The sequence below is a fragment of the Anabas testudineus genome, chromosome 5 (genome assembly GCF_900324465.2).
Source record: "Anabas testudineus chromosome 5, fAnaTes1.2, whole genome shotgun sequence".
NCBI classification, from domain to species: Eukaryota; Metazoa; Chordata; class Actinopteri; order Anabantiformes; family Anabantidae; genus Anabas; species Anabas testudineus.
This window is the reverse complement of record NC_046614.1, coordinates 15,813,211-15,825,883: the sequence shown is the minus strand read 5'-3', so window position 1 is coordinate 15,825,883 and position 12,673 is coordinate 15,813,211. Positions and strand designations below refer to the sequence as shown.

Below are 12,673 nucleotides of genomic sequence, written 5' to 3'. Positions count from 1 at the left end.
TTTGACAATATTATTTTCATGAATGTTAAGGGTCCCCTCCTGTCACACATTTAGACATTTAAATTAATCTGCTTTGAAAACTTGATGTTACATCTTAAAAAACTTCTCACTGGATCTTTGAACATGCAAATATCATTTATTTTAAAAGTTTAATGGCTCAACACAAGATGTTACCTACTTACCAACACACTGATTGTGGGGCGCCAATCTTATATTTTATGTCTAGTACAAATGTAAATGTAGGTTAATATTATAAAACCAATTGTGCCATTATTTCCAGTTACTTCATATTACACCCTCAGGTGGACAGGAAAAGGAGGGGTCAATTGCACCAACTCACTTTGTGGTGTACGGCTGAGTTTGCATACACCAATTTCGTTTGAAGTTCTTACACATATGCACGCCAGCCTCATTTCTGTAGCTTCATTCTCCAGCTTATCTGAGTCATGGCTGCACCTTTCATTTGGCTGACTCTGTGGTGCACATTTAGTCTGACCTGTGGTGCCTACAGTGCCCCTGAATGGTTCCACAACATTTCTACCAGTCTCTTCAATTTGTCTGGGGACATTATGCTTGGAGGGCTCTTTCCCATTAACCAGCTCTCAAGCAACCTCAGCCAGTGGACGACGCCTGACAGTATCACCTGTGAAAGGTAATGTATTGTGAAGATTTGCATTTTGGCAGAAATAATGACCCTATTATCCAAGATACTGCACAAATATATATATGCTTAGCCCGACTAACAAGGCTTCTAACTATTTATTTCTGCCTGTAAATCCACAGTTTAAATGCAAATGGACTGGCCCTTGCTATAGTAATGAAATATGCTGTGGATGAGATCAACGCAAACCAAATTCTGCTCCCTGGCATCAAGTTGGGTTATGAAATCTATGACACATGCAAACAATCTGCCATCATCGTGAAGCCTACTCTCTCTTTCCTCACTGCAAAATCAAACAAAGTATTGTCGGTGCAGTGCAATTACACCAACTATGAGCCCAGCATTTCAGTCGTGATTGGTCCTCATAGCTCGGAAATGGTGGCAGTCATTGGAAAACTTATTGGATTCTTTCTGATGCCACAGGTTTGCTTAAAAACACATCAAATTTGATGTCTTTTACGGAGATGATTTACCATTTTGCACAAGACATATTTATAATTTGAAAGCCGAATTTTTGCATTAAGCTGTAAATTGTTAAAATTAAGTAAGCTGAAAAACTACTCAAACACAATTACACAAAAAACTACCACCCACTTGGGATATAAATTGTTCTGCAACCACAGCAAAGGCACATTAAGTATTGTGTTTCAATAACGTGCAGGCGGCTGCGTGACATCATCTAGTAACATATATGAATCTGACTATGCGTGTGGTTCAATATGATTCTTCTCATTTCAGATTAGCTTCAGTGCGACAAGCGACAAATTCAGTGACAGCACTCTCTACCCATCATTCTTCCGCACGGTGCCCAGCGACAAAAAGCAAGTCACTGCCATGGGACTTCTACTGAATACGTTTGCATGGAACTGGGTGGCGGTGGTGGGCAGTGATGAGGAGTATGGACAACAAGGGGTTCAGCAATTTGCCAAAGTGGCAGAGCAGCAGTCTATCTGTGTGGCCTATCAGGGGCTGATTCCAATATACACTGACCCCCAACCGGCAGTCACAACCATCATTAACAATATCCTACTGAACAAAGTCGAGGTGGTGGTGGTCTTCTCTATTGTTGACTCAGCTGTGGTGTTTTTTAAAGAGGTCAGTGAAGCAGAGAATTATCAAATGCGGGACTTTACACACGTATTTCATGGTATTTGTAGATAATATTCAATGTCATCCAACCCAATCTCTTCCAGGTTATCAGGAGGAATGTAACAGGTGTGTGGATTGCCAGCACAAGTTGGTCCTTGCATAACCGACTGACTTCTCTCCCAAATATCAAGTCAGTCGGCACAATCATCGGATTCGCTGACAGGACAAGGCCACTGGATCTGCTTACTGCCTACGCACAGGAGCTCTTCTCAAAAATTAGTGAGCAGGGGGCAAAGATGTCCTTTCCACAACCTAACTCTGGAAATCCCGTCAATCCCTGTCCACAGTGTAGGAATCTGTCATTAGCTAACATGAGCTTGATAACAGATCCCGCAGTGCAGCGCACAGCTTTCAGTGTGTATGCTGCCATCTACACAGCAGCACAGGCACTGCATAACATGCTGGGATGCAATTCAACTGCCTGTATGTGGGGAACAGACACCAAAATCTATCCGTGGAAGGTGATTTTTTTTAATCTGCTATAGGGGTAAAGACTGTTTCAATTGAAATGGCACTGATATAATATGAAAATAAAATCTTCTCTTGCAGCTATTGGATGTTTTAAAGAATACTTCTGTAGACATACTGGGCAAACATTTAGTGTTCGACAGTAGTGGTAACCCAAACCTGGGATACAATTTGATTCAGTGGGCCTGGAAAACCTGGGGTGTGGACTTCACTCTTGTTGGAGGTTATTATGAACAACTGTCCATCAACTCGTCCCTCTTCACTTGGCATACTGACAACGGAGAGGTATATTTAGCAATTTGTTAGAAATTTAATATAAACTGCTGTAGACCATATGTAGACGAGTAAATATAAAAGACAAAACTTTTCTACTACCACTTTTTATCACAACAATTTTAACTGTAATGCCACAACTTACCACAGGTTCCTCTATCCACCTGTTCAGCAGCATGTGCAACAGGCCAGGTCCGCAGAGTCAAAGGCTTCCATTCCTGCTGTTTTGATTGTATCGACTGTTTGCCTGGCACTTACCAGGCAAATTATGGTAATGTGGTTGTCCATAATGTACATCTATCACATACCTGACACTTATCTTATGTTAAATGTTCTGGGAAACACACATATGAGAGTGGTTTTGATCCTCTCAGCTAACTCTCCACAACACAGTGAAGATCGTTTGTAAAATGTAAAACATTAATGATTAGATCGTTTGACTTTTGATCAAATCAAATTTTCACATTGTGGTTTCTGACTCAGACGACATCCAGTGTACTATGTGCCCTGAACGTCAGTGGTCCGTGCTCCGCAGCACTAATTGCACTGATCCCACCTTCGAGGTTTTTTCCTGGGACACGCCTGAAGCTCTCAGACTGATGCTGTTTGAGGTGCTGCTGCTGCTCTGTTATGGGTCAGTGGGAGTTGTGCTCCTGCGGCACTGGGGGACCCCTTTGGTACAGGCCGTGGGGGGAGCCCAGGGTTTTGTGGCTCTGATCAGCCTGATGGGAGCCTGTCTCAGTCTGCTGTTCTTCCTGGGAGAGCCAGGGGATACGGTGTGTCGTCTTCAGCTTCCCCTCATCTCCTTCTTCCAGACAGTCACACTGTCCATCATGACGTCCATCTCAGTACAGGTGAGCAGCGACAGGTAAAATACATTACCACTCTACAGGACAAAGTAAAGGCAGCACAATGTGACAAGGCTGACAAACCCTTTTTTCAAACAGATAGTCTTCGTGTCAGAGTTCCCAGAGAAAGCGTCCTCTCACCTGCATATACTTAGAGGCCCTGGAAGATGGCTGTTTGTGCTGGTCTGCTGTACAGTGCAGGCTGGTCTCTGTGGCTGGTTTGTTCAGGAAGGACCCCCTTTATCTGTATATGTGGCAAACATGAAAATAAATTTTGTGAGGACCTTTCTGGCATGTCCAGTGTTACCTTTGATGGGATTTGCCTTAATGCAAGGTTTCAACACTGCAATGGCACTTATGTCATTCATGTGCACTTTCATGGCGGCGAAGCCTCTTCATCAGTATAACCTTGCCAGGGACATCACCTTTTCATCCCTCATCTACTGTGTGCTGTGGGTTTTATTTATTCCCATCTACATTGGCTTGAATGACAAGAGTAGGTCTATCGTCTATGTTTCCTTCACCCTACTAAGCGACTTGGGACTGGTGGCTGCCTACTACTTTCCAAAATGCTACTTGCTGTTGAGGGAACCTAATTTAAATACACCAGAGCACTTCTGTACCTTCTTAGAGGGTGTCCCACCAACTCCAGCACAAGAGGAGTCACAACCACAACCACAGCCAGAACAATAAACACAGACACAGTGATTTCATTCATTCAAAACCCTAATAAAGAATATGACACATGTGTTCTGTGTGAACAAATAATGCCTGTGTATTTTCTAGATTAGACCTAAATAGACTGTTACATTAAGTTTTTTTCTATGTTGCTGAATTAATATGTAATCACTGACAACAAGTAGAGAAACTTTTAGAAACAATTTAAATGTATATTTTGTATATTTTCATTAATAAGTATACTCTTGGTAGGTTGAAAGAAATATTCTTCAGGATCATTTTCTTGTTTGTGTTACTAATGTTGTTAACAACAAGTCAGTGGATAACAATAAAGATATAATTAAACATGCTGTATGTTTATCTTGGTGGTGGAATACACATTCTTTAAATAAATAAAAACAACATTTTCACATTATTAATTATTGCTACTAGGTTTTTCAGGGAACTCAAATCAACTAAGAAATTATATTATGTTCTTTTTTTCCTCAATCTTGACATAAATATTTGTTTTTCTACATAACTCTGAATAAGATTCATTCTAAGTAGGTGGAACCATTTACACTTGAATAATCAATCAGTGCTCTCTAGTGGACAAACTATATAGTGACACTGTTTCTAAATTACCTTCAAGCTAGTTTGGCATGTATGTACTGCATGATAAGCTAATGATGGCAATTACATTGGTCAATTTACTAGATTAGCACTAGTGCTGTAAATATTCCATATAAAAATCCTGCATAATATCAAATTACGCATTGCTACACATAAAAAGCATACATTATCTAATAAGAAATAGTAGTTCATTTTAAGTTCAATGTTTCCCTTTGAAATGTAGGTCACTAGAAGGCCTGAGGTGATATCAGTCTTATGGCAAAACACAGTATTGCTGCACAGCTAGTCCATATCTATTTAGCTATTTGTCTCGTACAGTTAGATATTGCTGGGGATGTTCTATTGTGTTAAACACTTTACCTACATGGGATGTAATTTGATATTTTAAGAGACTTTCATGTGTTTACGACTTCAAATTTAATTTACGCAAAATTGTGGAAGAATTGTGCAGGAAATGTGTCATAAGCATAAAATATCTTATTCTAAGCATTCATTATGGGGCCAGTAGTACTCATCTATCATGACTTGTGCAAACATACTTCACACAACTTTAGTGGTACCATCTTAGCGCCTGTCACACTGGTCCATGTCAGCTTTTGCCTTGTATAAGTGGCATTTAAAGTAAATATTAGTTCACGTCTCTCAGATGTTGTCTACTTTGATTGTCTTCTTCTGTCTTATCTAATCCTGCTGTACATCACTAGGATCAACATCTGATGCAAGGGAAACAGCACCATTGTCACAGTCCATTATCTTGTGCTGTGTGTGTACATGAATTTGCTAACCAGTTATTCCATTAGTAATAATTAACTATTGGGAATGAATGCAGAGCTCTAAGGGTTGGGGTAGGGCTGGGTTCAGGTTGATCCCTGACAGACTGAACTCAGGGACAGGCGGGCCCGGTCACTTAGCAACGGTTGCCAACAACTCAGGTTGCTAGGAGCCTGCTGTGTCCTGAGAGGAGCCGCTGGGCTGTTACTTTTCAAACTTTCAGCTGGTGAGAAAACTTTCTTAATTATTCATTATTATTATTATTATTCATTTGTTTAAGTTGTTTTAACATTTGACAACAAACGCCCTTTCCACGTCTCTCATATTGTTTGCTAACTACGATCAAGCTAAACCTTTCAACTCATTCGTAACTAATGAGAGTTAGCTTGGTAGTGTCACACACAGGTTTCTGGAAAGTTAAGTAAACTTCGATCTTTACAAAACCCAGAAGGTAATGTAAAAACACTTAGCGTTATTCTGAATGCGTCACTAGATTGCCGAAAGAGCCCTGTAACCATCTGGGTGATAAATATTCAGGCTACTGTTTAATACGAAAAGGTTTTTAGCTGGTTTCCCTCAGTAGCTCTCTGTTTCCATTTGTAAACAAAGATGGCGGTCTGTTGAACTCACTGATACAAAGCGGAGTCTTAACTGGGAAAACGGGTAAAACATCTTTTTGGTGTTTAAATTGCTAATTTATTTTTTATCCGGATTGGTAGATTTGTACGTAGGAATTCAAAAAATGTAGTCAGAATAGCGGTCAGTGTTTTTAAACGATCATTTTGTTTTTTTCAAACATCTAAATAGTTATTAAGTTTTGAGGAAACGGATGGTTAGTTCTGTGAACAGTTCATTCATGCACCATAAGGGACACAGGCTAGATAAACCTGCTGAAGTGAACGTGGTTTGAATATCTGACTTTAGATTGATTAGCAGTGTACTAAACAACTTGTGAAGATAAATGTGTAATATTCACTACAAAAATATTTGGGGAACACTTTTTCATTTGCCTATAATAAACAGAAAAACAGATCCAATTTCATCAGGATTTTATTCTATCAAGGTAATAAAAAGATAAAATCTATACAAAACAAATAAACAGTTTTGACTTATTATTCTCATATTAAGCTGAGGACAAATTATTAGTTTGATCAAACGATAATTTATGTAAATCTAACCTCAACTGGACGACTATGACTAAGAATATTTAAAGACACATTTTCTGTAAGCTGTGTTTTTATATTTATTTAGCAAAGCCCAGCGTAACCATGCCCCGAGGGAGATCAGCCACAAGTGCCCGCTCAGAGAGCACTGAGATGGACATTGATGGGACAGGTAGTGTTGCTTTGGTTATTATTATTAACAATTAGACATTGATGCTCGGTCATGCACTTCCAGTTGCATGGATGCAACAGCCTTAATGTTCCTGTGATGCATTTGAGCAGAGTCAGAAATAGCCAAAGTACAGAGGCAGTTCAAGATCATGGAGGGAGATCGGCAGGCCTACAGCATCCAGGCACGGGAGCAGATCCGCAAACAGCAGTAAATAAGCTTTGTAATTATGTCACGTTGTTAACAGAGTGTGTGTTTTTATTCACCTGATGAGCTGTTTGTTTGTTGTGGATGAAGGCATGAGATAGACAAGCTGCAAAAGGAGCAGGAAGAGCTGCATCGAAACCTTGGTGTGTGTAAAAGCTCATCCCGCGAACAGCAAGATAATGAGGATGCCCAAAGCCTTCGTGCTCTGCTGGAGCAGAGAGACATGGTAGAAGAGGAACTGAGAAAAGAGATGCAGTGTCAAAAAGAACTAGAAAAAGAGGTTAATTAAGTCATTTTCACTGTATTTGATACAAATTCTCTTCATGTTTGTCGATATTTTTAGTTAGTGAAACTACAGTTCATGTTGCGTCTGTGTTGTCTGCAGATCTCAAACATGAAGTTGAAGATGGCAGAGCTGAAAAAAGGGGAGGTCAGTACTAGTGATACACAAAGATCTGAAGCACGGCGGACTCAGAAGGCCATACACACCTTGGAATACAAACTAGACAGAGTGAGTTATGAAACTCTTTATTACAAATTACATCGAAACCAAGTCTGGTTTCTGCGTCTTGGCAGGTGGTATTTTCTGTTCCTTTTTGCTTCCTAGACAAACCATGTACAGTGGCAAGAATAAGTGTGTATGTGAACATTTTGGAATTTTGTGTTTTTCAGCATTAATGTGTCATAAAACATGATCTGATCTTCATCTAAGTCAAGCGTATTAACAAATATGATGTGCCTAAAAACATAAAACACACATATTGAGAACAATCAATAAAATCTCATAGTGCTAGTGAAAAAAATGTATGTAAACCCTTGGCATAATGGGCACAAAGAGCTCACTGGAGTCAGATGCCAGCAAAAGTAGTGTCTTGTTAAGAAAATTAGTTTTGTCTAGTGTGGACTAGAGCTCCTTTGACAAAAAAAAAAAACTCAAACTTTTGGAGTACAAGAAGAATACACTGATGTGAGCCATGCCTCACCAAAAAGGGCTTTCAGTGGATCTACGATCAGAAATTGTTGATTTAAATAAAGCTGGAAAGGGTTATAAAGTGATGTCAGACACAATTCACCAGTCTACAGTTAAACAAACAACCTACAGATTGGGACACTTTGGGACTGTGGCTACTCTACCAAGAAGTTGGCAGCCAGTCAAAATGACCCCAAGAGCACAACAAACACTCATCAACCAGGTTCGACCAGTAATTAATTCCAAAGATTCACATATCTTTTCCACCAGTTCTATGAGGTTTTTATGGTTGTTCTCAATAAAGACATGAAAGACCAGAAATGTCTTTATGTTGTTGTTTTGGGCACAGTGTATTTGTTAATACTCTTGACTTAGATGAAGATCAGATGACATTTTATGACAAATCAATGAAGAAAACCATGAAATGAAGGTTCACATATTTTTTCTTGCCACCGTATACAATGTCTTCTCCAGGCCCTGACTCGCTTCAATGAGCAACTGACCAAAAACAGCCACCTGAGAGAGGAGATGCAGACTCTTCATATTGAGCGTGTCCGTTTCCAGCAGCTACGCAACAGGCTTGAAAAGGTCAGAAAACACACAACAGCTAGTTGAGAAAAAAGCCCCAACAAGGTTTGTTGTTTATTTGTGTTTTTACACTGGTTTTCAGTGATCAAGTAAAAAGTATATCCCTGCTTTTTTTTTTTTGTTGTAGGAACTGCATGAGGTTCGAAAGAAGATTGGGGAAATGATCAGCCTGTCTACTGCTGCTTACGATGCAAGGTGAGATTGACATAGTTGTGTAATGTAGCAAGAATTAATGCAATACGCAATTGATTAATAAATATCTTATTCATAAACCTTCTCCTAAGAGTGGAGGCTCAGTCGAAGATGACGATGATGAGGGAGAAGGCGGTGAAGGACCTTGCTCAGTACAACGTTGAGATGAAGGAACTGGAAAGGGTTATTGCACATGAGTGTAACCTGAAAGATTTTATGACCACCAAGTGTAGCGAGAGGAGCGGGCAGGATGACAGCCATGAGATGGGACACAGACGAAGTAAGACACAACCAGCTGTGTTGCAACTAATATTGCTGTATCATTACAGTAATGATAAAATTATAAGATGATTTGTCAATTGGTTTGTTGGTTTATTCTATTCTTGATTTTTTGTTTACTTTTGTTAATTTAAGTTTATAATGTACAAAAACTGAAAGGCAAAAACACACACACATACTCAAATCATAGCTATTGAATAAAAAAAACAAAACATTTGTAGCAACATTTAGCACTGTGCAATTTGAAGCAGAAAAATCAGGCAGAAACAAGAGCAAATGTTGTATAACCACAGAAAAATATAATAGTAGAGCAGAGAAAACACTGTCAACATTTCCATTGGCTTAGAAAGCAACAAAAGTGTGAAAGTACAGTGAGTCCTGCCAGACAGTCCTTGAAAACTGTAATACGGTAACAAAAGGATGATTTTCACAGTGCTTGTTAACTTGCTTTAACCACAAGTAGCACAACTCTTACAAAAGGAAAACTCTTTGCAATTTAGGGGACATTTCTAAAGTTAGACTATGATGTAAGGATTCAGCAGTTACTACTCCTACTCCACTGAGTAGTATGTGAATAAGAGACATGTAAGTGGTAATAATAATGATGACTATGAAGATGGTTTCATTTGGTAACGGAACTTGTTCATCTCAGTGTCTATGGCGAATGAACCGAAGAGGATGGACTCAGGGGAAGAGTCACTGGATGCTCTGGAGGAGGTGTTTGAGAGGATCCAAACTGTGACAGGAGAGGACAACCTGGACATGCTGGTCACACGGTTCATCCAGGGTTAGTCAGCACCTCCTGATTCATGCATACTGAGGTCACATCCATGCACAGGATCCCACTACATTTTTACATTTGTTGCATTTATCTTGTTTTTAACATGCACTTTAGTTTAAACTGGTTATCATCTAAATAATTTAGATTCCTATTAAGGTTGATCAGTCGGAGTTTAGATGATTTACATGTATCTAACAGTCATATTACTGTGTCACTGTGTAGTTGAAGATCGAAACTTTGCTCTCTTCAATTTTGTCAACGAGCAAAACAACGAGGCTGAAGCACTGAAAGACCAAATCAACCAGGTGAATGTCCTTTCTCTCTTTGACGGTGCCCATGGGTCACAGTCATCATTCATTTCTTCCACCTTAACACTTCCTGGTCATAGCAAAGGTAGAGGGCACTTAATTCCTTGTATTAATTGTAAGAAGATGAAAAAATTATAGTTACTGCTAGGAGGTAGTTTTTGAGATGTGTTAGAGCGAATGAAAGGAAACACATCATCTTCAGTGAGAACAGACATTATTCATTTAAAATCTTCTTAAATGTGTTAATCTGCAGATCCAAGGAGAGATGGAGCAGTTTCGAGTAGAAATCTCACAGCAGGAACAAGATCATGGCTCTTTGCTGAGAGACATTGATGAACAACAAAAGGAAACTGAATCCCAAGCTGAGGATTACGAAAACGAAGCCAACATCATTAACAAAATTCTGGATGAGATTAAGACAGGTTTGGCAGCAGTTTAATCTCTGTTCTAATTACTCCATAAAAAGTTTCCTGGAAAGATGTAATTTGGCATCAGTTATAGTGGATATAGAGATGCTGCTCAATTTATTTCAATTCATTGACAAATTACATGCCTGAGAAAACTTGCTATTATATTATCAGGCATTTACACAGCTGTAAAATGCAGAGTTTTACTAAATACTTGTGTATTTGCACACATATACCAAGTGATTACACTTGGTATGCAGAGCTTTAACATGGTGCAGTTTGGATATTCATCATGTACCAGACAACACGGGCAGTTCTAGGTAATCCTGGCTCTTCCTTTCTGCTATCCCACAGGTGTGAACAGCATCTTCTCTAAAATGGAGTGTGACCGCTCCGTAATAGAAGACATGTTGGGGTCCTCTACAGGGATTAGTGAGAACAACATCATGTCCTATCTGGGCGTGGTGGAACAGAAGACCAACGAGCTGCTCGCCGTACAAGCTTTCCTCTATTCTAAAGTAACTTGTCGACATGGTTATCTCCTACATACATGCCTGTTGTAGATACATTACTTCCTTTCATTTGTGCCCTAAAATAAAACAACTCTGTGTTACTCTAACAGGATCTGGAAAAGGACTATAATCCTAAAGACTTGGCCAAATTCCTTTTGGGTCAAAACCCAGAACTGCTTCAGCAGAATTTCAGTATCCAGCCGGCAGTCAACAGGTCGGTTTCATCTGCTAATGTTGATACATATGTATTTGGAGTTAAACATAGTACATCAGTATGACAGTAAATCAGTAGTCTACACATACATTAAAACATTGTGATGAAGACATAGTAAATGTACTGGTTGCACCCCTCAGTGTGGATTATGATACAGAAGAGTCTCCTCTCACTGATGAGGAAGACCGGCCTCTATCACAGGGGGAACTTCGCAAAACAATAATGAAAAAGGTAAGTGTAATAAGCACCAGTCAAACATTTAAGTGATTTTCTATTATTCATGTCATGATTGTTTTGAAGTGCTTTGCTCATCTGAATTTCTGGATATAATTTATAGGTGCTGCATAGAGAGAGTTCAATCCGACAGGGAGCAAACAAAGCCTCAAAGATCAGTCAGCGGTTTGACGGCAGACGGCGCTCCGTGGAAGATCCACTAATCTGATTCGCTGATACAATGATCTGATCAGTGTGGTTAATGTGCACATATTACAAACCGAACCCTCATCTGCAGTTGAAGAGCCCACTTTCATTGTTTAGCATGATAAAGACAAATGGAGACCGTGAACCACTGATGGAACCAGCCTGAAACATTGCAGCTTGTACGCGTAATCATTAAAAGCTTGATTGTGTTATGCACATGTCACCTTTTATGATGAATCATTGGCATGTTTGCTGTATTATATCTCGGTGTGATTTGTTTAGTTGGAACTGATTAGATTTGGAGCTATAAAGATGCCTTTTTAGACTCTGGTAACCAGCTGTCCTTTTGATGTGCGTCTTGCCATCTGGCTTTGACTATACAATCTGGTCTCAGTAGAGCCCTTCCTCACTGACTGTTTCATTAGATGATACTCGCTGCTATGCTCAGATAAAAAGGTTGGGGGCAGCAGAACCTTTTGTAATTCTAATTAACATACAGAGACCTTGATTCAATGTTTCAATAAAGGAGGTGAGGAGCTTTTAGCACTTTGCTATACTCACTGACTGTGAACAATTGATTGTTGGTGGACTAATTATGATCAGTCTCAGATACATCTTTGTAAAATAATGTTTGTGGATTTAGAATTTTGTCATAAAATTTGTTATTTTAACTAAACTGTATTGTGTTACCTTAGCATTCATTCACACTGCCAAAAATGCTAGAAGACTGTACAACACTGTAACAAACCTGTTACTGCAAATACAGACGATAAGCGTAAAAGAAGAATTTAAGTGAAATATATTAATCAAGTACCCAAAGGCAACATGGATAGTGTGATCAGAATTCAAAAACTAAAAACGAAGTCGAACCATGATAAGTTGGAGGCAGAAAATTATGAAATCAAATATGTACTTAGCAATGGAGAAGAGAAGTGTTAATTGTGTAAGATTGGATGTAGAAGGTAAACATGTAATAGTATTTAAAAGTGCAGGGATTAAAACT

At 39.2% G+C, this 12,673-nt stretch overlaps 2 protein-coding genes across 3 annotated transcripts; both read left to right on the top strand.

Annotated features, from left to right (window-relative positions):
• The first annotated feature begins 446 nt into the window (after window positions 1-446).
• On the top strand, window positions 447-4,092 carry LOC113154908 (taste receptor type 1 member 3). The gene is made up of 8 exons (XM_026349345.1): window positions 447-652; window positions 784-1,084; window positions 1,400-1,756; window positions 1,855-2,271; window positions 2,360-2,563; window positions 2,702-2,822; window positions 3,035-3,405; window positions 3,499-4,092. The coding sequence occupies exons 1-8, from the start codon at window positions 447-449 to the stop codon at window positions 4,090-4,092; spliced, it is 2,571 nt and encodes an 856-aa protein (XP_026205130.1).
• A 1,524-nt stretch (window positions 4,093-5,616) lies between these two features.
• On the top strand, window positions 5,617-12,300 carry ccdc114 (coiled-coil domain containing 114). 2 transcript variants are annotated; one of them, XM_026347029.1, is made up of 15 exons: window positions 5,617-5,686; window positions 6,712-6,795; window positions 6,906-7,002; window positions 7,090-7,279; window positions 7,385-7,429; window positions 8,444-8,557; window positions 8,685-8,752; window positions 8,842-9,029; window positions 9,681-9,815; window positions 10,032-10,114; window positions 10,371-10,539; window positions 10,879-11,042; window positions 11,147-11,250; window positions 11,391-11,481; window positions 11,588-12,300. In XM_026347029.1, exons 2-15 carry the CDS (start codon window positions 6,729-6,731, stop codon window positions 11,690-11,692), a joined length of 1,620 nt encoding a protein of 539 aa, XP_026202814.1. In that variant the 5' UTR covers window positions 5,617-5,686; window positions 6,712-6,728; the 3' UTR covers window positions 11,693-12,300. The 2 variants fall into 2 exon arrangements, with proteins under 2 accessions (XP_026202814.1, XP_026202812.1); XM_026347027.1 differs by having other exon boundaries at window positions 7,385-7,510.
• Window positions 12,301-12,673: the final 373 nt, after the last annotated feature.

Coding starts and splice junctions, on each gene's coding strand:
- LOC113154908 (XM_026349345.1), top strand. CDS start 447: ATGGCTGCACCTTTCATTTGGCTGACTCTGTGGTGCACATTTAGTCTG. Junction 1,085..1,399: donor GATTCTTTCTGATGCCACAG/GTTTGCTTAAAA, acceptor TTCTCATTTCAG/ATTAGCTTCAGTGCGACAAG. Junction 2,823..3,034: donor CACTTACCAGGCAAATTATG/GTAATGTGGTTG, acceptor TTTCTGACTCAG/ACGACATCCAGTGTACTATG.
- ccdc114 (XM_026347027.1), top strand. CDS start 6,729: ATGCCCCGAGGGAGATCAGCCACAAGTGCCCGCTCAGAGAGCACTGAG. Junction 10,115..10,370: donor TGAAAGACCAAATCAACCAG/GTGAATGTCCTT, acceptor GTTAATCTGCAG/ATCCAAGGAGAGATGGAGCA. Junction 11,251..11,390: donor ATCCAGCCGGCAGTCAACAG/GTCGGTTTCATC, acceptor TGCACCCCTCAG/TGTGGATTATGATACAGAAG.